This window comes from Calypte anna, chromosome 17 (genome assembly GCF_003957555.1).
Source record: "Calypte anna isolate BGI_N300 chromosome 17, bCalAnn1_v1.p, whole genome shotgun sequence".
Classification (NCBI taxonomy): domain Eukaryota; kingdom Metazoa; phylum Chordata; class Aves; order Apodiformes; family Trochilidae; genus Calypte; species Calypte anna.
In genome coordinates this window covers 10,227,128-10,254,072 of record NC_044262.1, presented here as the reverse complement: position 1 = coordinate 10,254,072, position 26,945 = coordinate 10,227,128, and the positions used below count along the sequence as shown (strand labels likewise).

Here is a 26,945-nt window from a genome sequence, read left to right as displayed (position 1 = left end):
AGAAAGCAGCCCCAAAATTCTATAATTTAAAATAGTGTCGTAAACAAAGAGGAGGAAGGAGTTGGTTATGATCTGATCGTCTCAATCTGTTTTCCTTGGAAAAAAATGATCAAAAAATTCTAAGGCACTCAGGAAAGCCGCATACAATCGATGGACTGCTCTGTTCTCACCTTACATTCAGTATTTCAAAGGGGTTACTTTTTTTTCTTTTTATATATTTTTTTTTTCAGAAGAATACAATCATTCCCATATAACATTTTCAAACATATCATTAATCCTCCACACACAGGAAACATTAGTGCAAAATGCTTGCCCTCATCTACCAGATAAGGAAAAACAAAACAAAACAAAACCCAACGCCCTTCACATTTTAGAAGGTTGCCTTCCTAATAATAATAATAATAATAAAATAAACCCAAATCAGAAAAAAAAAAAAAAAAAAAGAAAAAAAAGAAAGAAAGAAAAAAAACAACCCAAAAATATACAGGAAGTTGTGCTAGGTATAAAAATATATATATTTTCACTGTGCAACTTGACTCTCTTCAGACTCTCTGTCCTAAACCATTCAAGTACTTCTGCTGCTGCCCCGGTGGCCCCGCCGGCCGGGCCCTCGCTTTGGGCGTGGGTTTGGTCCAGAATTAATCCCTAAAGCCAACTGTAAACCCCCAAGGGGGGGGTTCTGCTGCTCCCCAAACCCCAGCAAGTGCCAAAAAGGAGGAGGAATCCTTTGCAATATCTTTAAAATAAATCTATCTACCTCTATATGCACACAGACACACACAGAAAGGACTTTTCATCTCCGGAGCCGCTTCCCAGTTTGCCTCAAACTTTTGGCAAACCCAAACTTCTGGGGAGGAGATGGGGAAGGTCTGGAGTGGGGGGGTCCTCAAGCAAAACAGACCCCTCCATCCCATCCCTGCTGCCCCAGTGCTGGACCCCAGCAGCCAGGGGATGGGGACACAGGACACCCCCAGGAAGAGGCTCTCTCCATCACCTCAGGGATGCCTTGGGGACAAAGCTCACCCCGAGCCCAGCTCTCTGTCCCCCCCCCTGCTCAGGTTTGTCCCCCTCCCCTGGTGCTGCAGGGTGAGCTGCAGGGGTTCCAGGCTTTGCTGAGAGCCCAAGTTTTGTTTGCTGAGGGGGGCAAAGTGCAAGTGGAGCCCTGGGCTGTGCTCACCCCATTCCCCTGCAGCATGGAGGGGCACCATGAGCCCCCCCACTCCCTATCAGGGCACCCAGGATGGGGAATCTCAGTGCACCCAAGCCACACACACACAAAAAATAAAATCAAGAGCAGAGCAAGATGTGAGGCAGAAACCACCCAATATTGTTGATTTTCTTTTCTCTCAAGGCAAGGAGCAGTGGAAGAGGCAAAGCACTGGACAGCTTTGTCATCAGGATGCAAAAAAAACCCTGCTTCAAGTATGGAAGAAAACAAAACAAAAGGCCAAAAGTTGGGCTTATCCTCTGCCCCCTCCCCTTTTCCCAATGGAAATGCAAAGAAGGAAGAAAACCCTGAGCAAAGCAATGTCTGGATCCAGGAACCAAGGCAGGAAAGAAAAGCCAGGCAGGGCAGCCTTCAGCAGTGACTCTGTGCACCTTGCACTTGTTCATAGTCACAAGCTTTTTCAAGAACAAGCTGTAAAGACCACTTCAGCAGGCTGTCCAGTCACAGTGAAAATAAGAACCAAAAATAAAAATAAAAATGCCACACTTGGCTTTCACATCACTGCCACATCCCTTGGGGCATCCCAGCCCCAGCATCTCCCAGCCCGGCCCTGGCATCCCCCTGCCTGAGGCCACCAAAGCCAGAGCACAGCCTGGGGACAGCAGGTTTCACCCCCAAAAAAACCCCCAAAATGTCATATTGGACTTTCTCCAGGAGTGCCTGTCTAGAGGGTGAGCAAGAGGCAAAACACTTCCTCCTCTGCAAAACCGCTTTGCAAAAGGGCACAAAGATCATTTTGTTAAATTTTTTAAACCTTTCTGCACCCAATACACTCCAAATTATTACCAAGTGAGAGCCTGGCTGCCTGGGGTGGAGGGGGGTGTTCAGCCTCTCACTGGTGGCTGCAGCACCTTCTGCCTCCTGTGAGGATGCCCCTGGGAACTGATGCCAGGAGCTCTGTGGACAAGAACAATGAATTTCCCGTGCTCAGATGTGGCTACAAAACCCTTTGCAGGTGGCTGAGGGGACAATTCCTCCCCCAGAAAGTGGCCGTGGGTCTCAGCCCATCTGCCTGCCCACAGGGATGGGGTGCAGTGGGGTGATGTGAGCCCATTCACCTAAAAATGGGGGATGTGAAGCTGCAAGCGAGGAGAAGCCAAGGGAAAGGAGTTGCTGGGATGGAGAGGGAATCCAAAACCAGCTGTGCTGGGAAAAAAAAAACCAACCAAACAAAAAACCACTCGACAACAACCACTCCAGCAGCCAGGCCTTCCACCTGCATCCCATGCAGCCCTCCTGACACCTGTAAGCCTCAGCTCCTGTGGAACCATCCCTGCTCTGGGGAACTGGAAAAAACTCCCCAAGACAACTGCACCGAGCCCCCAGCGCCAGCTGGACACCACTGCACCCTGCTCTGCAGCACCCTGCCCCATAGCACCCTGCTCTGCAGCACCCTGCCCCACTGCATCCTGCCCCATAGCACCCTGCCCCACAGCAAGGGGCTCCAGAAGCCTGTAACAATCCCCCCCACCCTGTCCCACTTGGCCAGAGCCCTTCTGCTCGAGACAAACATTGCCAGTCACAGCACCTGTACCCTAACACACCTCTGCTTTCCTGTTAAGTGACAGTAAAACTTTCTTTAGAGGACAAGGTTAACGATGGCTTTACTTCTGAGCTGAGTAATGGATGGGGTGGTGATGGGAGGATGGTGGTTTGGGGGGGGGTGGTGGCTAGCTTTTCTCCTCCCCTTCTTAAAAGGAAAAAGAAAAAAGAGAAAGGAAAAAAAAGAAAAAGAAAAAGAAAAAGCTACAATCTTATAGACTAACCTCAGGAATATCAAAAAAGGAGCCCAATTTTTTTGTTTTTTTAAGTAGGTCGCCACAGACCTAGTCGTTTACAGTATAACGAATGCGATTATTTCCTTCATAAATTTTAAATACAAGCAGAATAAAAATCACATTTTTTTCAGGCAACAGTAGCAGTTCAGTAGGTAAGTGGCTTGATCACATTTTTTTTTTGTTTGTTTGTTTTGTATTAGTAACGCATGCAAGCAGCTTTAGTATTACAGATCCCTTATAGGTCACGAAACATTTGCTCTCTTTATAAAGTCCCTCCATAAGTACCATCTTGTCTTCTCACAGGAGTTTCGGGCCGGCTGGAGGAGCCCGAACCTTGTTCAAAAGGTTGGGGAGTGCTTTGGGTATCCGATGCCAGAGCATCCGTGGCAGCTGCCTCCTGGATCACTGAGCCTGCCCCTTCAGCCTCCTCGCTGTGTTCGAAGGACTGGCTGGACCCATTGCTCAGCTCCACGTTCACCGTGTTAGTTCTCAAGGCTACTATAGTTCCCGAATCGCTTCTCCTTTCTGCATAGATTCGCTGCTCAAAGACCTGAGCAGTGTTGGGTTGGAATTCAGGATCCAGGGGGACACTGTTTGTGGTGGAGCCCATGACCGTGCGGTACATCTCCATCCCTTCTGGCAGCATGGACTTGATCTTGGGCAGCCAGCGCTTGCGGACGCGGCGGGCGTTGGTGCACATGTCGGCTGCTATGACATTCATCTCGCTTTCCTTAAAGCTCGGGGCAAAATTCTGACAATACACTGCAAAGACAGGGATAGACAGAGCTGAGGATGAGGGGGAAGCAACCGGGAGGCAGCGGCCACAGCAGTGCAGCCTCTGAGGTGCCCCTGGAGACCTCAGGGGGAGCTTCACCCAAGGGGCAGAACTCTCTCCAGGAGAGACATACAGACAGGGACTCCTCAGCTTGAGGCAGACACAGCAGAGAAAAAAAAAAAGAAAGCACAAAAATCTCAGGTGGAAGAGGGATGGGGGCTGGAGAAGGACTGCTCACTCTCCAGGGACCCAGCGAGCTCCAGAGGATCCATGTTCCTGGTTACAGGACCCATGGTACCCATGGCCACCACATGCTGGGAGGGCCAAAAGCAGAGATGGACACAAAAGAGGTCAAGGTGAACTCAACAGAGCCATTCATGGCTCTTCCAGCCACAGTGGTGCAGCTGTAAAAAACATCAGAGTTGCTCTTGACCCAGCAGAGGAGACTGCCCAAAAAACCTGTCCTACACCTCACATCAAGCACCACAGGGCCAGCCAGGGCTGCCCATGGACCTCCAGCCTCACCAGGGCACCTGCTCCAACATCCCACAGCTGGTCCCTGCACTGGGGAAGCCCTGATCCTCCCCTGGGGGGACCAAACTCCTGATGTGATGGAGCAACAGCAGCATGGGGAGGAACTGTCAACTACAAGGTGTGCACAGGGTGTTCCTCTGCAACCTTCAGGCAGTAAGAAGTCACCTCTGACACATGGCAGTGTACTGTCACTGGACAGTACTGGACTGTCACAGACACTGCCACAGGACAGCAATGCCATTCCAACGTCTGGAACTCTCTGCAAGCCTCAGCAAGGGCTGAGGCTGAAGGTCCAGCCCCAGGGCTCTGCAGGGTGAAGCTTGCTCAGGACATCACCACACACCAGCTACAGGCAAGCACTGACAGCACAGTTTGGTGATTTTGCCTTTCCGTATTTTGCCATCTGCCACCTTAGCCCTTTCCTCCAGGTGCCACAGACCTCAGTGGGTGGCTGTGTTCAGCAGCACAGCCACAGCTAGGGAGAGGAAAGATTTACCTTCCAAATATTAAAAATAATTAAAAAGAAAACAGTAAAAAATTGCCTAGAGTTTCATTTCCAGTGCAATAACATCTACATAAAGATTTACTATCCAGTCAGGCTGAGAGAATGCTTTGCTTCCCACTCTATACCAAGCCCATGGTAAATGGGCTCAACAGCATCAGGGTTTCCAAACCTCTCTTTCAGTGTTATCAAGCTCTGAATGTTGCCAAAACCAAAAGTTTGATTTCCTTCTTAGACTACCTACCAATAAAACAACTAACTGCAAAATCAGTGCTTGAAAACACAGCCAAACAGCCAAGAAGCAAAACTGTTTTCCATTAAGATACTTCCAAACATATATATATTTTTTAAAAAATTAATTAAATCTTCCACGCAGCCTCCCCAAAATGATGCAAAATAAAATAAAATCAATTTCCCTATGATTTAATTGCACCACCTATAGTTCCCATGTTATGCAACAGCTTTCCCTGCTTAGGTTTCAGCTTTGCTCTGGCCATGCTCCTCCAAGAGAGCAGCAGTAAATCTCTCTCCTTACATTTGACTGCATTCAGAACTCTGCTGTCCAGGGGCTTCCTGCTGGGATCACTCGTGGAGGACCGGATTCCAGTTCCACAGCTGTTGGCAAGCGTGTTCCTGCAAGAAAGGCAAAGGGAGAACCTTACAGAGGGGACACCAGGGGACACCCACGGCCTCGGCCTCTCCCCTCGGGGTCCTTACGGAGGGGACCACATCAGATGATGGTTTGCAAGGAACTGGGTGCTCAGGTGCAAGCATTGCTGAGACAAAGCACAGAAACCACTGCAGTGCATGCAGAGGGTGAAGCACTTGCCCAAAATTATCTATGGAAACAGCAGAAAACAAACTCTGTCCCTCGGGAAGGGAGAGCACGTACCGATCAAAGAAGGTAGCCAGGAGACGTCTCAGAAGGACTTTGTGTTTGACACCAGCACATAAGTGGCAATTCATCAGCTGCCCCCGGGTGATGTAAACACCTGAGCCTGGAGGTGTTGGAGAGGGAGAATTCAGAATTAAACCCTGGCCTGACTGGCAGCACCCACACCTGCTCCTCCTGGGCTGGCTGGTGCCACCACCCCGGTGATGTGGGAGGCAGCATCTCCATCCCACCCGGCTGCTGAAGCCCAGCAGGGATGGATGGATTTCTGGAAAAACCTAGCAGGGGCTGTTATCACAGTCCCCTGGGTCTTGGCAAGCCCCAAGTAATAATAATTCCCAATTTTATCTGTAGAGAAAAGAAGTCTATGGAAATCAAATTAAATTACTCTTAAATTTTATTTAATTTTTTTTGCCAAGACCACAGTGCAAGGCTTTATTCTGTGATTTCACATGTACAGACCAGATTATTTATTCTTTCTGAATGAAGAAAACCACAATCCATTTTGCCTTTTCTCAAGCAAGAGGCTGTAGAACACACATCCAAAAGGAAAAGCCCTGTCTAGCACAGGACAGGTTCTGGGTCCCACTACAGCTCTGTTTCCATGAGCCCCAAAACCTCTTGACCCTTCTGGTGAGCAGAGAATTCTCCTTCTGAAAGGGGCAGGTCAGCCTGGTTTGCAAGTATACTGCTGTACAAAGAGGGTTTGGGGATTTGCTTTCAATTAAAATTAAATAGTGGGTCCTATCTGGATCCAGAACAAACTCTGTTCTCAAGATATAAAAACAGCTACTTGGAGAAACAAAATTACCTCCTTGATTTTCCAGGAAAGCCTTCAGGTGGCTTGCTGTGCCCTGAGCCATCAGAGCCAACACCAAACAGTACTGAGGGTAACTTTAATAAATAAAAACTAACCGAGGCAGCCACTATCAGTTAGAGATATTAATCTGCTTTTTTTTTTTTTTTTTTTCCAGATTGAAAAATGTAAATCAAGCAGAGCTGCCGCGAGCCAATTTGCAGCTCACTGTGAAAATAACCTGCACCACTTGATGGTTTTAAGAAGTCTCACATAAAATGTAAATGGGCACAAAATGAATATTCCAGATACAAAATAAATACTTGTGGTTGTTCCCTGGGCTGCAGCGTGCACGCTTCACTCCTGCCTCCCACCCCAGACCCATCCCCCACCAGATGGAAACCTCCCTGGGTACCCTCTGAAACCCAGATTCCTTCTACAGACTGAAAACAAAATCAAGTTGCTCACCAAGAGATAAATGAGCAGAAAGGATGAGTGATTTGGGCTGACTGCACAGCCACACATCCAGTTTTGTACAAAGGGTTTTAGAGGTGGTCATTAAACCTCCCTGCCCAGGCAGTGGGATCCCTTCAACTAAACATCACTATGGCCAAGGGAAAAAGCTTCCCAACAGCATGGGAGGTCCATTGCAGCAAACTGAAGGTGGGGAGAACATAAAAAAGCTGCATTTGATAATTTAAACTGGAATTTGATCTGGATCCCCCAGTTGAACACAGGCTGTTGGCGGGCATGGCCACCACAGCTCATGCTTTGTCCATTAAAAGCCAACCAGCACCACCTCCCACCTCCATAAACCATGGTCATAAATCCTGTAGAGAGCACTGTTTTTTCCTGATAAATACCCCAAAAATCTGAAAATAAAGAGTGGTGAGAGAACTGAACCAAATTCTTTCTCCTCTGTCCCATCACAGTATTTCACAGGTTAGTAACATCCCAACATCTAAAAAACTTTATTTTACAGTATTTTTTCAAAGCCTACTTGCTGACACAAATTTTCTCTCCATTGCTTTGCAAATCTCATAATGCCATGGGGTTTGGTTTTTTTTTTTCTGCTTTGAGGTTTTTTGGTTTTTTTTTTTTTAGATCTGTGCATCTAAATCAAAATACAATTGAGATGCAGCCCATACCAATCAGGAAGAACACAAGCTGGAGAATTCAATTAAAATGCTAAATTAATTCAATTGAATAAATCCTGTTAATGACACATTTTTCTATCAGCAAATTAAAGGAAACTTGGAACTTCTGAACAGATGATTGGTGACGAATAATCCAGAAAGACACAGCAAGGGCACACGAGACACACGACTCCAGCAAGAGGAAAAACACATCTCAAGAAGAGATCCCCAGGTATTACCAAGCAAATTACCCTCCTTACCTGCAACGAGCTCAAGTTTTTCCCCAGGATCTCCCTCTGAGTAGAGTTTTGGGTGGCAACGGTACCCAATCTGACTGATCAGACTGGCTGGGAGGGCAACCAGATCCCTTCGGATGAGGACACAGGAGCGGTTCTCCAGGGGGATCTGCTCTGGCTTCTCTTGAGCAACTTAAAAATTAAAAGGGAAAAAGCATTCAGAGAGTTTATTATACAGGCACGATGTTACCAGGAGGTTAACAGATTCTGACTTTTTCAGGTAGCCCTTGGAAACATTGCTCCCTCAGCAGCACAACCACTCGCCAGGGCTGCTGTGGGGCAGATGCCACCTGACAGACGGGGAAGATCTCCTGGTGTCCTCCACCATGATTGTCCTGAATGCATGTTTGGGTTCTGCAAAAGGGATTTTTGGCATCTAATTATGCTTTAACGTTCCCTAAGTTAGTAGGAAACCCTGCATGGCTGGCATTGTCCTAGGACTATGGGATATGGAGCTGGTGTCCCCCATACACACCCAGAAGAAAGGAAGGTTACATCACCAGGGGGTTCTAAAGCAATAAATTGTCCAGGTGGATAAATACCTGCAACAGTACTAGAACTACTTCCCTTGATGTTTTTTCCCTGATGAAGTTAAAAGTCAGATTCTGCAGAACCCCCCACACTAAGAAATGTCCCAGGAGCCTCCCCTGAGCATGGCACCACCAGCCACCTCCTCCAAGCTCCAATTCATTTCCCAAAGCACCTTCTTCTACTCTGCCTTTGGCAGGCAAATGTCTCCTCTCCATAATCAGAGACACCTCAACCCACAAACCAAAACAGTGGCTTCAAAACCCAATGACTGGGGTTTGCCAGGACATAGCTGTGACCTGTCCCAACATCCCATCACATCCCATCCACTGCCGACCACCAGCCATTAGCATCCAAAATCCAGAGGTTCTGAGCAGTCCCACCAGCACCACACAAACCTGGGGCTTGTGGGCAGACAGAGGATTAGCTTTCTAAAGAACATCTACAGTGAGTCCACAGACTTGCTTAAAATGACAATTTTTGGCAGCAGAAGAGAGCTGACACAGGCATACATCACCTCCAGCTGCACTGGGATGTGGTGGGAGCAGGGAGAAATCCTAAATGGCAGCCCAGCTCTAGAGTGATCCATCTCTTTCCCCAAAAATGTTGGAAAACATGGCAAGTGCCACAGATAAAACCAAACCCAGACCCATGCTTCAACATTGAGGAATACAGAAAGAAGGAGAAAAAAAAAAAAAACCCAAACCACAGCAATTAAGCGTTTGTGAACTCAAAATGTCCCCTGCTCCAGAGGTGTCTTTTCCTGCAATTATTTTGGTGTTCTGGGGGCCACTTTCCCTCCCTCTAGATAAAACAACAAATTTTGCAGACTTGTTGCTGCAGTAACCACAGGGCTGTACAATGGGAGCACTGTTCTAACTAGGACATGCCCCACGACGCCGTGCTGCACCATGGCATCCTATCACAGGCACAGGGCTGGAGCATCCCCACCCTCCCTTCTCCTGAAAAAGTTGGGACACCCAGGGGATGCCCCTTCCTCGTGGAGCTGCACTATGGCAGAGCAGCATCTCCTTCAGGGATTAAGGACCAAAGAGCAGCAGCACGAGGCACCTGATGCTTTTAAACCGAGTTCTCTTGCCATCACGACCCAGCTGTCCAGGCAAAGCTGTGCAGTGCTGATGTGCAGCCCCAGGGACACAGAATTTACACCAACTGCAAGTATTTTCTTGTTTGATAGAGCTCCCAAGCATCCAGGCACCCTCTCCTTGGAGAAGGCAGGCATCTTCTGCTCATGTGGAGGGAGCATCTCAAAGACCTGCTGGTACTTATGATGCTTCCAAACACCGATAAGCAGAATACATCCCATTAATTAATAGTGTGTGTTTATATATATATAAATACATATAATAATATTCTATTCCATCCCATGCCATCCCAAAGGCTGCAGGTCTCCAGGGAGAGCAGTTGCAAGCAATACCCCAAGTGAGGCAGAGTTCAGAGCAGGGGAAAGTCCTCACAGCTTCTGACCTGCTGCAAGGGGAAGAGAAATCTGGAAGTTCTGAAGACCCACCAGCTGTGCCCTCCTCCTGCCCACTGCCTCCAGACTGCTGGCACTGAAGCAATGACACAAACAGCATCCACATGGCACACAGCTCCAGCAGACAAGGACAATATTAACTCCTCTACCACTGCCCATAAGCAAAAACTCAATAAAAAAAACCAGTTTCTGGGCCAACAAGATCCTAAGGCAGCACTACTGAGGCAGGCAAGAGAAAGATGAGCACAAGCACTGTGTTCATCCCACCTTCCTGGAGAAAATTCAAGGATTTGGTGTCAAACCCGTCTCGAAAGAAAAAACAGCTTTGTCAGGAAGACAATGCTGCTGTGCTGGCTGGTGACAATCCTGCCTTGAAGAAATTCTGTGCTTTTGAAGACATTTCACTTCCTACACACAGACCCATCGAGCAGTTTATATTTCTTCCTGTGAAACCAAATACTTCATGAAACAAACTAAAATTCCAGGTAAAAAAAGACTCCAAAGTAACTCAATCCACTCCTCTGTTGTGGTTTTTATCTGCCCTGCTGGCTCGCTGGCTCGGAATCTCTTATTAAACATGAATCAGTTTGGGGACTTTGTTTCCATGAAAGCATCAGCACAAATTCAACGACACCAAACAAAAAGGGAGTGAGGATCCAGGCCTTTCAGGGCCACCTCCACTCAGCAGATACCCATCAGTTATGTAAAGCCCAGGAGACAAGAGACACTTTGGTCCCATGTTTCCAAAGAAAGCCACTCTGTTTGGCCTTTGTGCTCTGAAGAACAGGATAGTATTCACTTCTAATTAATTTGTATCTTCGGAGGGCAGCGGCTCCTTCCCTTTGAATGAGAGGGCAAACAATGGGAAGTATTGTTTAACAGAGTTTTGTTCTCCACCAAGAAAGGAGCCTACCAGCCAGCAGAGAGGGGCAGGAAATCATTACAGAGGAAGGGATGAGAGCTGCCAGCCAAACACTGCCCTGGTTTCTTTATTCAGATCTATGCCTTCATCTCCAGCTTAGATGGATGCTGCAAGCTGGCAACAAGTGGTCCAGAATGGGAAATATCCTGGCTGAGGAAGCAACCTCAAACCAACTCACCAGGCAGATGAAAGCTGGAGTCATGGTGCTGCTAGGGCTATGTGTCCTTCTTGGCCCTAAAACATGCCATTGGGCTCAGAGGTCCCTCACACCAACTGCTTGGTTGTGGATGACTACTTGCCAGGATGATTGCACATCCCACCTGAGGTGCCTGGCAGCAGGGCTGCTGAACCCACACAGCTCCTGTTGGTCCCACAAAGACCCTGTTGGTCCTACACAGATCCTGTTGGTCCTCATTGGTGATGGGCAACAAGCTGCCAGGGACTTGGCAGTGCTGGGAACTGCTGCTCACATCCCTGGAATTCACTTATTTCCCTGTTTCCTGATACCTCGAACACCAGGGCTTTAACATAGTTCATGAACCCACAGTTCCCATCAGTCTGGGTACTCCTCTTGACCATTTACTGGAAATAAACTCCAACACTGAGTATGGACCAGATGATCCTTGAGGTCCCTTCCAACCTGACATTGATTCCATGATTCTGTGAGTAAGAAACAGCTACTCCTGGCTTAGGAATGGGATTCTGAGAGAAAGATCCAAATGACAGACCCTCATTAATGTTTACAGAGCCTCAGCATGAAAACCACAAGTCAGGAGCCCTGGTCCACCCCAACAGCTACAAAACCATCTCCATCTGCCCCACCACCAGTCTGCAAACATGTGGAAGATTCTCCCCTGCTCTTTATGGGGTAAGAAGCTTCTTCTCAAACAGCAACATTTTACAAACATTTTTATCCCTTTAGCCCATTTTCCACTGGCACTGGGACTATCCCAAAAATAGCATCCCCAGCATCTCCCTGCCTATGTAAACCTGCAGCACAGAGGACACACGCACACAGAGCTGGACAGACAGATGAGATAGCCCCAGCCAGGATGGTTTACATTGTACAAATAATACATTTATAAAAACGTAATGGAACGCAGAGATTTGATTTGTGACCTATTTATCCAGGGAGGTAATCTGGAATTAGCACAGAAAAAGTATTCCTGGTTTATAAATACCTCTATCTTGCCTGCGCTTCAGATCTCAGCCAAGGAGTGAAACATCTGCCAGCCTAAAATTAAACATCTGTGTTTTACGGGGAAGAAACCAAGGCCTGGAAGTTTAAGGCCAAAAAAGGCCAGAGGCTGCCTGCCCCCAGCACCCACGGGCACTGCCCAGCTCCCCTCCAGCCAGCCAGCAGTGGGGCTGCTTGAAACCCTCAAAATCCAAAGAAAAAAGTGATTTACTGACTCAACATCCTCGTTTCACCACTTTATGTCCTCAACCCCACCACCCCTCACTCGCCAGCCCCCCAGTGGAAGCAGATCCCTCATTCCAGCTGCTCCCTGCTCCTGCCAGGCTCCCATGGCCATCCCTGCACTCACAACCAGAGACTTCACCACAGCCAGCGACTGCCTGGGGCCGGGATGCTGCCTGGAGCTGCTCCCCATGGATTCTGGGGCTGTTCCTTGTCCTTCTTCCTCATTGTCAGGAATCAGAGGCCAGGAGAGGAAACTATTCTCTCAGCTAATTACCGCAACTCTTACTATCATGGCTATTTTAGATGAATTTTTAATGAAGTGTGCTTTGCTCAGTTCGGGATTTCGTAACTTCCAAGCCCAGCCTTTACATTCCAGCCCTTTGCTGCATAAAGATTTTTGGTTTTCTTCCCTCTCCCCTGCAAAAAAAAAAAAAAGGGGGAGGGTGCAGAGGAAGGGGGATGGACCCTCTTGCAGCTTCGCTCTGTGTCTGTCAAAATTGAATTAACTGCATCTGCTGAGCAGCAGAGCTGAGTGATGAGAACGCTGAGCATCTGCAAGTCCTGCTGAAACCCACTTCAGCTCAGGCCCACAACGCTGTAATTAACGAGGATAAAAATACTTTGCTTTTGTTTAATGCTTTCTGGAGTTGTGCTTTCTTCAGATCAGATGCTAGAAACCTCATGAAGCCTCACTCATGTCCTCAAGGCTCACATGCTCTCCACAACCAGACCCAGCTACAGAAGAAGGAGACATTTTAGTATTGTGCTCCCAGCCTGTCAGAGCAGCAGGTGGGCACAGGGACAGCAGTGGTGACACCATGGTCCATAAAGGTGTCCAGAGGGTGGTAGGAGATGATACACCTTCTCCTACATCCCTCTGCAAGCTGCCAGCCTGTCTACCAACAACTAAACCCCACCCTTCCACCCACCCGTGTTTAAGACTGGGCTTTTCCTTTTGTTATCTACAGCTGTTACCCTTTATCTGTTATCCTTTCATTTATCTGCAGCTCCTTTTGCAGGTCCAACACTTGTCCTGGTCCCTCACAGCAGTGCCACTGCTGCAGGAGGCACATTGCTCAACAAGACCTTCTCCTCACTCCCTCTACCACCACCAAACCCTTGGCCAAGGGGATGATGTGCTCCTTGTCTCTCTGACCCCAAGATTTGGGTTCTGCAGAGCATCTTCCCTTGCCCCACACTGCCTGGCCTTGGGAGCAGAGGGTGATGCTGGAAGTGGGTGATGCTGGAGGTGGGTGATGCTGGAGGTGGGTGATACTCCAGGAGGGTGATGCTCACAGCAAGCAAAGAGCATCAGCCACCAGTGTCCCACCACACGCTCATCAGCTCAGTCAAGGCTTCAGCTTGGGAAGGAAAAAGTGAAGAAAAAGAGGGAATAAAAAGCCCTCTCTGAAATTCAGGGCTTCGTCTGCTGTGCTCTTCTTTGGCTTTGTTTGTTTTTACAAACGAGGCTCTTGGAAACCTTGGCAATCACTATTTTAAAGGGCTGCCCCCTCCCCCAGGCCTTTGTAAGGCTGTCGGGATCTACATGCCAGCAGCAGGATTAGCTGGCTTCTCTCTTCCATCTTATGGTTTTATTATTCTGCACCTTTTGAGGGTACAGTTTATCCCAAGTAATTAAAACAGCTGTACAAGTCCAAACCATAATGGAATAACTTAGTTTTTTTTTTTTTAAAATCTTTTTTTTGTGTGTGCCCTCTTTTCCAGGAAGCCTGATACTATAGCTGGCTTATTTAACCCAGGAAACTCTCTTGAAAAGTGCTGGTGTGGAAGAGATATTTTAGCAGAAATATGGTACAGCTCCAGCATCTCCAGTGACACCCAAAACACTGCTCAGATTTTCTTCTCATGCCCAAAAAGCTGCTCATATTCTCATTTTTCTAAGTGGGATGACTCCACCCCCTGCAAAAACTAGGTAAAGCCCAAGAGGTGCTGCTGCACCAGCCTGGGCTGGTGATGCCCTCACCCTCTGAACTTGTTTTGTTCTGTTCCTGCACCAAGTGGCCCCGTGGCAGGGAAGCAAAGTCTGTAGCCAAGGGTATAATCCCAGTGTGCTGAGCAATAATGCCCCAGCACTGACAGCAAACCCTCCCTGCTCCCCACGTGTCCTGCAGTGGGGAAGGGCAAAGCAAAATAAAAACAAAGCTCATGTGGGGAAAAATGTCTGATTAGAAAACCCCTAAACCAGCCTAATTTCTGCTGGGGCTGCCAGGGCCTTTCTCCTTGCCAGGGAAGGAGACCTTGACCTTGACCCTTCGGCCATGGAAGAGACCCTGACTTTATCCCCATCCACTGATCCCACTCCTCCTCACCCACTTGGTACCAACCACTGGCACTTGAAGCAGGGCTGAGGGAGCACACAGGCTCTGAGGTTTGTTTCCTACAGCTTCTTGCCACTCTTCTCAGCAAATATTTCTAAATATTACAATAATAACACTGTAAATGGATTGTATCTGGGCTCCCAGTCTTTGGGATGGGAGGAGGTAAGACAGGACAGCATGTCCTCAGGACAAGGGACAGAACAGCTCTAGGTGACAGAAACATTTGTCACATCTTCTCCCTTGCTTAAAAATAAAACCAAAAGGTGTTGAGGAGAGCGTGCCAGCTCTCCAACAAACCAGAGTTAAACATTGGCAGAATTAATCCAGTGATTTCAGCACAGAACCCTGGTGGGCAGAGCAGCTCTGGGTGAGAAGATGCTCTGTCTAGCCAAGCCAGCAGGAAGATGTCCCTGCCCCAGGAACATCCGTGGATCAAAGCTGCCACCACAGAGCCCTACAGCTGCCACAGGAGTGAGACTGAGTGCTGCATACCAGTGACCCCACCAGGCATCTCCCCTGCTGGTCCTGTGCCCCCAGCTCCAAACCCACCCCTTGGCCCTACTCCTCACCAGGAGATGCCTTGCACCTTGCTAAAGATCAGCTCCCAGTCCAACCTCCTCTGCTGGTCAGTAAAGGCTGACCCTTCCCTTCCCTTCCCAGGGCTGACCTTCCGCCTGAGGTGAGCTCAGGTGAGCTCAGCCATGGCCACAGGACAGGTGTCCCCACCCAAGGGCTCATGCAACCACCCAGCTCCTTATTGGCAGCCTCAGCCAAAGAGAGAAGGGCTGAACCAGCCCTGGGGATGGTGTATCTTTAGAGCTTCTCAGCTGGGGACATAGCCCACGAGTGATGGCACGGGGAGACCTGCCCACGCCACACCTGGACACCGAGCCCACCACATGCAACAAACAAAGCCCCTGAAAGCAAAACCCTGATGAACAAGCCCCAAACTACCCACGTTGGCTGGAGAAGGACCAAGCATGCACTGAAGGAGAGGAGAAACCCAAGGAGAGAGACTGTCCATTACCAGAGTAGTTTCCCGAGGACTTGATGTACATCTGCCCATACTGCTCCTCCACCATGGTGTCGTACGCCTCGTCGTCCTCCTCATCCTCCTCGTTGTGGTAGGAGGTGGGGCTGTCAGTGGTGGGAATGCTGCTGGCACCGGGGCTTGTCCGCTCCCCCTGTGAGTACTGGACCTGCTGGACGTTGGGGATGAGGGTGGCCAGGTTGGGCATCCCGTAGTAGGAGACGCGGGAGAGCTTCAGGGGGGCGGCGTTGGGGCCGGTGCCGCCCGTCCCCTCCCGGGCTCCGGGCTCCAGGGGCCGCTTGCCGGGCAGGCCGGGCAGGGCCGCTGCCTGCAGCTCCAGGTTCTCGTGTTTGACGCGGGTGAGGAGCGGGATGGGCATGGAGGGGGACATGACGTAGGGCGCCGAGGCCGACTGCAGCTGGTTGCAGGGACTCTGGGGCTCCGAGCTGGGGTCTTCGATCATGGTGGTCTGAGAGTCACAGTGAGGAGAGCTGACCTTGAACATCAAGTCCGTCCCTTTCTCCACGATGTGCTGGATCTGCAGGAAGCCGGCCGTGTACATCACCACCAGCTGCTCGCTCGCCGCCATGGTCAGCTTCCCGGTGTAGCAGAAGGAGAGGATCTGCTGGAAGCAAGCCGGGGGGACGGTGCCCGGCAGCTCAAAGGCGTTTTTGCTGTTCCCACTGAACAAGTCTCGGAAGTAGAGGCTGCTGGCAGCCAGGACCGCCCGGTGAGCTTTGAAGGCTTGGCCCTTCACCACGATGGAGACATCGCAGTAGAGTCCCAGCAGCCGCTGCTCGTTCAGGCAGCCCAGAACGGTGTTCCCAAAGTTGGGAATCTCTATGTGCAACATCTGCGACATGGCTCAGGGTCGGCTGGAGCTCCTCAGACATTCAATGCAGGAATATCCAAAGCAGGGCACATCTGAAAGAAACAAAACAAAACAAAAAAACAAACAAACAAACAAAAAAAAACATAGGGAGAGAAAAGGCACAGTGGGTTTAGACAGTTCACCAGGAGCAGAGGAACCCAACGCACCCGACATCAAAGCTCAGGGCTCAGCTCGGGAGACCCGGCACGGAAAAACCACCACTCAGAGAAATTACTTATCCAGGTTTCCAAACAGCGTTGGAAACGCTGCTGGGGGGTGGCGAGGGATATTGGGGAAAAATGCGGGCATTTCCTGGGAGTTGAGGACTGTCTGAATAAGCACCGCTGGTTTATTCCCCCGGGGGCTTTCACTTTATGCAGGAAAATCGGAGGGGTAATGGGAGAGGAGTGAAGAGTAAAGCAAAGCGAAGGCAGGCAGACGGATCGCGGGGAGCATTATGTAAGAAACACGACAACCAACAGCTCTGTTGAAACTACAGAAAAGATATTTATAAAACAATGTGCCATTCCGCCTGAAATAAATACCCAATTCTGCCGGAGCGGCAGCTCCCAGGAAAAAGCACTTTGAAAAGCAATCTTCCCATTTGCACCAGAAAGAGGGAGCGTTTCAACAGTTAAACCCCTTTCTCAACAGATTTATCCGCCAACAAAACGAGGCTTATCTACAAATTAAGCCAGATATTTGAGCCCCAATAAAACAAACCCGTGTGCCGCAGCGAGCTGCCTACCAAGGTGGCTTCTTAGAGGGAAAAAATCAACTCAAAGCAGGGCTGGGGACCAACCCCTCCCAGCAAGCCCAGCCCCTCCTGCAGCCGGAGCCCCCCAGCCCATCACCCCCAGCCCCGGGGTCCTGGCCCCACTATAACCTCCCAGGGAAAGGGCTGGAGATGCTGGTTCTGGCGGCGCATCCCGGTGCATCCCGGCACGGGCAGTGTCCGTACCTTCTTCTGGCCAAGAGGAGAAACCCTCCCTTCAGCAGCCAAAGGTGGCTGAGCCTTCGCAGGGGCTGGGACACAAAGCCCGTGAGACCTCCGAGAGGGAGCCGAGTGCTGGGACTCACTCCAGGGAAAGAAATCCCTGTGGATTCACCCCCACCAAGCCCCCTCCCGACCCCCCAGCTCCATGCAAGAGTCCAGGAGATTTAAAATCCCGTTTGCCTGCAAGATGAGTGAAGAAAAACTCTGGTTAACTAAGTAGCGAAAGCTTCTTAGAACAATATGAATTAAAACAAAAGAAAAGAAAAGAAAAAAAAAAAAACAAAAACAGAAGTTTATCAGAAAGATTAAAAAATACCCAAAACCTCCTGTGAAAAGAAAATTATAACCCACAAAGAGTTGCTCTGTTCCCACTGCTGTGGAATGAAAAAAAAAAAAAGAAAAAAGGAAGAAGAAGAAGAAGAAAAAGTCCTATCTGCAAGGCCACGGGGTAACAGGAAGAAAAGGGAACACACTCAGAGCCAATTTAATTGTATCTGCCTGGTTCAAAAAAATTCTTCCAAGCGAGGAAGTTCCCGGTCCCCTCGCCCGGCCGGGAGCAAACGTACCTTCAGTGCCAGGCACAGGGGTCTGTGTCCCCCTCACCCTGCTATCCGCAGCGATGGCTCAGGGGAGGGGAAAAAAAAAAATAATAATATAGAGTATCAAGCCCTGGGTTTGTATCTGCTGTAGCTCAAGCTTTTACCAAGTCAAATCTCCCCGGCAGCGCACAGCATCTAAATGAATAGGCCGGATGCAGATTAACATTCAGGCTGCTCTCTGCAATGAATAGAGCCCTTTGATTAGGGACCTGAAGTAAATGCCAGTTTCAAACCCAAGCTTTAAAAACAGAGAAATATCAGTGCCAGAGGAATGCTCTCAGTGTTGGTACAAGACAGACTTTTGATGAGTCACTGCAATGCAAACAAAGATGGCAGAAATACTGTACTGTATGCTGATGAAATGCTTAGTGGTGCCACGGCAACTGAGACAGGTTTTAAATTTATAGTGCAGTTTTGCATATGAATTACGCTGTAAACTGCCTCCCCTGCCATCTAGTACATCCAGAGTGTCAAAGCATTTAAACTATTCCAAACAGTCTGCAGAGCTGGCACTGCTGCTGGTTAACTCCTGCAGCCAGAGGAAGGCGAGGAGAGCAACCCTCAGCATCCCACAGCATCCCCCACTGGACCCCAGCAACCCCCTGCATCTCCCTCTCACCCCTCTGCATTCCCCTGCATTTCCCCAGCATCCCTCTGCACCCCACAGGATCCTCCTGCATCCCTCCTGACCCAGCATCCCCCTATGGGCACCCCAAAACCACCTGCCCAAAAGGACAGCTTTGGGAATGTCCAAATCCGCCCAAAATACAGGTGCTGGGTGGGCAGCCACAGCCTCCATCCCCACCCCCCTTCATACCAGAAAGCCTTTCAAATGCAGGAAAAATGTTTACCCCTTGGGGAAAGCTTCTTTCAGGCTGTGGCTGAATCCACTAAAAGCAAATCCATTTGCTTAAGTAATGAAATCCCAGTCACATTGTCTCCTGGATTCAGATTTTAAATTACCTTCGCATTTATTGAGCATGTTTGGTGCTTTTTTTCTGGGAAGGAGGGTGGGGCCTGACTCCGATTACTCCTCTCTTGCCCAGAGCAGTTTTATTTCTGCTATTGCTCCCGGATTTGTTGCAGTGGCTCTGCTCGGATGGTCAGAAACAGATAAAATTTAAGAGCTTGGAGACGAAGCCATCCTTAGAGGAGAAGAACTGTGCTGGGGATGCTCTGGCCTGGCCCCTCTCTGCCCAGCCTGCTCTGTCTCTGCTTCCCCTGGCCAAGCAGATGTTTGGTGCCTCAAGTTTAACTCCGCAGCAGCAAATTGCTGCTGATCCTCAGCACCCAGGGGCTGGGTGCCCTCCCCAGCTCTTCCAGCAAAGAGCACCACCACATCTGCTTGGCATCCCACAGGACCTGCAGCCTCCTGGTGCTCTGGTCCAGCCGAGGACCTTCAGGACCTCCAGGTGTTGGGAGGGCTCAGTGGCATCACCCAAACCTGGTGTGAGGTCAGCCAGACCCCTGCCTATGGCACCAAAAGGACACCAAGGTGGCATCCTGTGAGGAGGTCAGAGAAAACACCACGACAGGCAAGCCCAGGAGCCCAACACCTCTTCCAATCATGATAAAGAAAGGAGACTGCGGTGGGAAATCGGTGAAAATTATTGAAAAATAATGTGCTTTATACAGAGAGAAAACTTCACCATTCAAGAACCTGAAGAAAGCCACATCTGTGGTGACAGCAGACTGTGGCTGGAGAAGAATGTCCTGCTCTTTTCTTCCAGCAAGAGCTGCCCAAGAGCTGGAGACCCTTCTGGATGTGCTCACCACCCTCCCTGAGAAATCAAACAGGGCAGGAGGAGAAGGACCAGCCAAGGACAGCTTGGTAGCACAGAACAAACCAACTTAAAATAGATATAAATTATTAATATTGCTTCAAATCTGCTCTATAAACAAGCCAGACATGCCAGGAGGAACCCATGTCTCTCTAAAAACACCAAAATTGTGTGGGTTCAACATCCAGTCACCAGAGTCACCAGAGTGCCCCAGCCTAGCAAATTATTGGCAGATTTCATGTAAAACCTCCCAGGAGACATCAGAGTTAGAACCAAGATGCTCCACACAACAAATCCCTCCCGGAATCACAAAGAAACTGTGAAAACAGCAACTGAGCTTGGTCTAGGAAGAACATTGAGGCACATGAGCAGAGCCATACCAGTGAGCTGGAAAGCTCAAACCACTTTAATAATTGTGGATCAGGACTGCTGGATTGTTGTTTCTTCTTCCCCATTCTGTCCCTACCTTTTTATGACCAGAATATAGAAAAAACCCACTCTGAACCCCCCTAGTCCTCCCCCAAAACACAGAAATCCAAGAAATAAAAGCATCCAGTCTTGAAAGCCAAGGAGAACCTGCTTACCACCCCTGAAAGGTTGGACTTGATCTTAAAAGATCTTTTCCAACCTAAATGATTCTATGAAAGCCAAGGAGAACCTGCTCCCTAGCAGTCCTCACCTCCCCTAACAACAGCAGAACAAAAAATTCCTGTGACTGGATAACAAACACAGTAACACTTGATAATGTCTAACTTAAAAATCCCCTCTGATAGATAGGATATTTTTTTTCCTCCACAGAGCACAAAAAAGCTTTTGCATGGTTTGAAGTGGCTTCAGCCCATCTGTGGTGGGAAGGGCTTTGCTGCAGGAGCCCTGAGCCATTGCAGATCCAAACTGGACTTTGCAACCTTCCCTCCCAAGCTGAGCTTGTGCCCCAGGGTGCAAGAAGATCCCATAGCACCACCACCATCCCCCCAAAAATTCCCACTCTCCTTTGGGCTGCCATGTCCTCCAGGTGACAAATGAAGAGATGGACATCTCCCACCAAAGGGGAAAACTTGGGCAAAATGGGATTAAACCCAAGCAACCCCTGCCTGATCATTTCAGATCTGTGACTATTCAAGCAAAACACCATCCTAGTTCCTAATGGCAGCTTCTTTTTCCCAGCTCTTGGCTAGAGCAGGACAATTTGTCCATGTCTGCAGGATTTTTGTAAAGTCATAGCCTTTGTCACAAGCTGTTCATAAAAAATGCAGCTGTTATTTGATACAACTTCCAGGAGAGTTTGGGAATTCTCTGTTTCTGTGTTCAGGTGCTTTGGGGGGGAGGAACAAACAAAAAAAAAGGAAAAAAAAACAGCCCAAAAAGGTTTGCTCTTTTCTAAACTATTTTCCTGCTCTGAGCTCTGAGGCATGAAAGGTCAGGGTGAGATAACAACAACAAAGCAAAAAAGCATCGACCTAGAATAAGATGCTGGCACCAGAGCTCCCCCAGGAGTAATCACAAATAATTGGATAATGTATTTAGATTGGCTTTTTCCTTTGCCAATTTACAGAGACTCAGAGATTTGCCCCCCCCTCAAAAAAAAAAAATTACAAACAACAAAAAACCCCAAACAAAAACCAAACCCAAACCAAACAACCAATAAACAACCCTAAAACCCCCAAATCTGAAGTTCCCAGCAGGAGGGTTTGCTGGGCTGTAGGCTGGGGAAGGGACAAAGGAGGGGACAAACCTCCAGGGTGGGAGACAAAGCTGGCCAGGACCTTCACCCCCACCCAGCCACGGCCCCTCAAAAGAAAAGAGCTGAACAGTCCTGCCCTTGAAGGCCCCAAAGGGTCAAAAGAAACTTCCCTTTCTTCTGTAAATGAGGAGCAGAGGGGGAAAATCCCACCCTTGGCTTTGAGGCTGGGGATGTCACCCAGCCAGGCAGGGGCCCCCCAAAGCCACCGCTCCCCCTGGCACAGGGGTGACACCTGCTCAGCTCCTGCTATAGGGTTTTTTTTTTCTTTTTTTCCCCATCTCCCTTTTAATAAAAAGGAAATGCACTTTTTGACATCAGCCTGAAGAAAAACACCCAACAGCAAACTGCAAAACTCCTCGCCAAGTCCCACTCCCCCAGCACGGCGCCGCTGCAACGCCTGCAGTGGAATAAACAGTGAAATCAAGTCAAATAAAATGCATTTCAGGTCTAGGCTCTGTGTGCCAGTGGGACCCAGAAGCAAAAAAAAAAAAAAAAAAAAAAATTCTTTGCCCTCACCCCCCTCCAAAAAAAAAAACAAACCCAAGCCCCGAGCCTCCCCTCTGCCCACATCAGGGTTCAGAAACCAGGGAGGGGATGGGAGAGGGATTGGGGCAGAAGCTTGATGCCTGCAGAGTGTCCTGCCCGGCTGTGGCAGGGGAAGGAAAACAAGGTTAAGTTTGGTAATCAAATGACAGTCATGCCCAAGCTCCTTCTCTCTTCTGCAGCATTTGTTTCTGCGGCTCCAAAGTATTCCTTTTTTTTTTTTTTTTTTTTTTTTTTCAAATGCTGCAAGTGCCGAGCAGTGCTGACAGTCCCTATTTTTAGTGTAGCAGCCAGTGGCACCGGGTGCAAGAAGATTATTTCTGCCTTATGAAAGAGAGCAGAAACTGAATTTGCAAATATTACCGAGAAGGTGCAGGCAGCAGACACGCAGCTGCCTCTGCTCTATAACCCTGAAAGTTCCCTCCGAAAGTAAAAACCTGGAGGCACGGGCAGGAGAACGGGGGAAAAGATGGCAAAGTGAATTAAAGAAATGCTGATGAGCCAGCCCTGCCCAGGACACACAGCCAGGGCACTCCGGGGATGGGTACGGGGGGCTCTGCCTGGCAGCAAGCCCTGGGGACCCCGGGAACAATCTGGGGGGAACTCTGGCAGCAATCTGGGGGGGACCCCAGCAGCAGCCCCCCCCCACCTGTCCTGCTGCAAGGTGAGTCCCTGGCAGCCTGGGCACAGCATCGCTGCTCGAGGTCACCCACCCCAGCAGCTACTGCCTCCAAAAAGTGCAGTCATTCAGCCAAGGCAAAGCAGGTTATTGCCGTTCTTTCTTTGATTTTTTTTTTTTTTTTACCCCTTTATCTACTGATTTTAAGAGCTCTCAAAGCAGACAGAAGCAAAAATAGAGAAAACGCAACATTTCAATTTTTTTTTCTTTCTTTTTTTTTTTTTTTTTTTTTTTTTTTTTTGCAGGTCGCCGCAAGGAAAAAGGGGAAGGGAGAGACAGAGATCAAAATGACAATTATTCTGCAGAATTTAATTCTTTGCAACCTAACACAAGCTCGAGACCCCCGACTGAGTTCCATCCACCCGAAAGCACAGAGCACCCCATCCCCATCCCTCCTGCAGAGCCTGCCCTGCCTGCATCCCATCGCAAACATTAATTCCCATCCCTAACACATCAAAAAGACAAGTGCCATGCTGAATTGTATTCTCCTCACTCCTCGTACACAACAGCAGAGCTAGCAATATATAACATGCATGACTCAGTTCTCCCATCGTGCCACTACAGCAAAGAAAGCCTTAAAAATAAAGTAAATATCTTAAAAGGTCAATTAAAAAAGCTTACAAAACATCAGACGCTGCTTCTTGTTAGAGCTCATTACCTAGTATGGTGGAGCTGCCTGTGTGTTTTTTTTTCTTGTGCAAGTTAGTCTGTGAGTCAGCATTAACACACATGAGAACATCAGGAATACTGCCTAGTTCTGATGCAATGGAGGTTGTAAAAAAAAAAAAAAAAAAAAAAAAAAAAAAAGAAGAAGAAATCACCACGCTCCGTTTGGACAGGAGCCTGTAATTCAATTGCCTTTACTTTTCAATTACTGCATAGCCTACCCCAACCAACCTGCAGAGGGGAAGGAAACTTTGCTTACATCTCTTAAAATTAATGACTTTTACTTTTGGCTACAGCTTATTCTCCTTGTTTTAAGGAAAAAAAAAAAGAAAAGAAAAAAAAAAGAAAAAAGTAGGTTTAATATAATTAACCCTTCAAGGGCAGCTGTGCAGTGCTTGGGATCTCTGGTTTTTGTAGAAATTTCAGCACTGGAAGAGAATCCTGCCAAAAAGTTCTGGCGAAGGAAGGCATTTATACATTAAACTTTTAATACCCAATAAAGCAAAGCTACAATTGCATCTGAGCTTGATCCTTAATGGAAATATAAGCCTGCAGATAAGGAAAGTTATAGACAGCAGAAATTTAACTCTGTACTTCCAGGTTTATAGAAGGCAAATACCAGATAGCAAGGGGTGGTTTTCAAATCTGAGCTTTCCAGTCAGTGAGCAAAAACCCCCAAAAACCTAAAATCTGTGACACGAGGTGGTCACCTCAACCCAATGCCCACCTGGCCCAGGCCAACGGGGCAGAGCTGAAGACACATGTTTTTATACACTGCATTTATCACTCACATTTCAGCAAACAATTTTCTTTCCCCCTTTCCAAGGGAAACCCCCTGGCAGGCTCAGCTCCCACCCTCAGGATCCCACGGGAAGGCACAGGACACTCAGCAGCACCTTGGCATTTCTGACTTCTCTGCTCTTGCAACAAAACCTTGCACTGGTCCAAGAAATTTTACCCAAACCTTCACTTCTGGAACCCCCCCTAAGGCACCCCCAGACAGCACTGCAGCTCAGAATATTTATTTTATAGCTATGATATTAACAATTAGATATGGTCAGTGTGTTATGTTCTGTATAGTCAAGTAGATCAGAGCCAACACCAACATCTCACAAGCTCTGCTGCACAGCTCCAGCACCTACACTGCTTACATTTGGGAATCTTACAGAGATTCAAACCTCATGCAGCAGAGCAGGTCTGAGGCTGGAGGTAAGAAAACCTCCCTGATGCTGCAGCCAGGGGATACAAACCCTGAGCTGATCCCACAGCAACAGACATTGACTGACCCATCAAAATAAACAGGTCTAGCTAATGCATAATAACCCATTATATTCTAAATCCCAGTTTAGTTCCTGGGTTTTTCTTTCTATGGATAGACATAAGCACTATAAAAATTTTTTTTTTTTTAATACACAAGTATAAATAGTGATTAACACTCATTAACCCAGAAGGAAACCCCCTAATATTAGAGATCAACCACTCCTGCAGCTTCCCTTGCATGCAGAGTCTGTCTCAAACCAGTATGAGCCTGGTGGGGGGTTTTTTGTTGGTTTTTTTTTTTTTCTTAAGCATGTGGGATACTTGAATACAGATGAATTGAGTTTTAAAGGGGGGAAAAAAAAAAAAACAACACAAACCCAAGCAGCAACTTCTGGGCCAAGTTCTTGTGTGCCAAACTTTTCAACCACCACAGCACAGCTCGACAGTGTTTCAAAAGAATTTAAGCACTGTTTTGAATACTGCTGACAATCTTCCTCATCAAAATTTGTAATTTAAATACCTCAAATCTGAAAAGCACGCTCCCTGGGGCATGCTTCATTCTCCTTCCCCACCACCCACCCTCCCCAAGCCCCGTTCGATACAAAAATCATCACTTTCCATCTTCTGGCTCTTTTTTTCCCCCAATTCCAGCATCCCCCCCCCACATCCCACAGGGATTAGGTTTAGGCAGGAGTTTTTTTCTCCAGATTACCCGTGGAGAAAACCCTTGCAGCACCCAAATCCATCCTCACTTTTCTCTAACTCCAGCACCCATTTAGGGACCTGTTTACTGATCTGGAGCCAAAGCCCTGCTGAGGGATGGGCATTCCCACGGCAGGAAAGGGTTAAGGTAGATAAAATGTTCCCTCAAACACCTTCTGATGTGCCAATAAACCCCAAAATCATTCTGTGTCAGGAAGTGGAATTGGCGAGGAGCAGGCAAATTAATTTTTCGGGTCTCTGAGGCTACAAGCAGAGGCAGCAGCAGCAGCTCCATTTTGGCAGGAGGATGTTTAAGATTCCCTCCCAGTGCTGCAAAGCACCTTGAAAGGTCGACGAGTGCTTTCATATTCTCAGATCCATCCACAAGGCTGCAGCAGATGAAACGGATTGACCTAGAGGCAGCCTGGGTGCAATAATCCATCCCCAGCAGTGGCAGGGACAGGCTGGGGACCCAACCCCAACCCCAACACCTCCAGGACCCCAACCACCTCCCTGCCCTTCTGGGCTGTCCCCAACACCAGCACCCATGGTTGGGGAGCCCCCAAACCCCAGCCACTTCCATAAATATTCCATAATTCCATAAATAAGTGTGTGCAGGGCTTGTGCCCATTACAGAACTCATTAAAGACAGTGATACTTTGTACCATACCCTAATCTTTAATATTCATAGCTTGCTTCATTTGCATATCATGCCATAAATAGTTGAAGCAGAGGTAAAACACAAAGCGCTCTACTTGCATTTCTAATTATGCCTAAAATCAAATGTAAATCACAACACATCCAAGACACAAGAAAGTATTAAATTTGCTGGCTCTCTGTTAAAAAAAAAAATTTTTTTTTTAAGGAAAAAAACCAACAACAAACACACACACAGAAAAACAACCCCCCCACACAAACCTAATTATTTTTAAAAAGGAAAATCAAAGGGGCTTATAGGCAGGCATGCTGGGGTGACACTGTTTCAGGAGGGCAGCTCACAGGTCTAAGCCCCAGCTGAGGTGATGGAGCCCAACAGCAGCCCCCAAGCAGACCCCCAGGGCCCTTCCCACCCCCTATCACCCCAGCCCCCCAGATCTGCATTCCCCATTTCACCTTGGGTCTCTGGAAAAACAAGAGGAACCTTTTCCTCCAGGCCAGCCAGGAAAGCTGATCCCCAGCAAAGGAGGGAAATGTGAAGAATCAGCTTCAGTTAAAGCTGAATTTAAACTTCAGCTCCAGTGCTGGGCTGGCCTGAGCTGGGGCTTCAGCATCACCCACCAGTGCAGGAGAGAAAGTGACTCCAGGGCTGGAAACCACTTAACCCTGAGGTTTGAGGAGAAAAAAGGTGTTTTGGGGTGCAGATCCCAGTCCACAAGGAACAGATGATTTCTGTTCCTTACCTACCAAAACTGTGCCAAGACAGCTT

General features: G+C 48.3%; 1 protein-coding gene across 2 annotated transcripts in view; it reads right to left on the bottom strand.

The window, feature by feature from the left end:
* Positions 1-217: 217 nt before the first annotated feature.
* The window catches only part of NACC2 (NACC family member 2), a 53,049-nt gene continuing 26,321 nt past the window's right edge, over positions 218-26,945 (bottom strand). Inside the window, exons 1-6 of one of the 2 annotated variants that reach the window (XM_008497244.2) lie at positions 17,510-17,565; positions 15,675-16,601; positions 7,902-8,069; positions 5,710-5,815; positions 5,353-5,450; positions 3,149-3,768 (exon numbers count right to left, since the gene is read on the bottom strand). In XM_008497244.2, coding sequence (XP_008495466.1) covers positions 3,269-3,768; positions 5,353-5,450; positions 5,710-5,815; positions 7,902-8,069; positions 15,675-16,539 — 1,737 coding nt within the window. In that variant the 5' untranslated portion in view covers positions 16,540-16,601; positions 17,510-17,565 and the 3' untranslated portion in view covers positions 3,149-3,268. Of the gene's footprint in view, positions 3,769-5,352; positions 5,451-5,709; positions 5,816-7,901; positions 8,070-15,674; positions 16,602-17,509; positions 17,566-26,945 lie in introns of those variants that run through there. The other variant, XM_030461105.1, reaches the window with a different exon arrangement.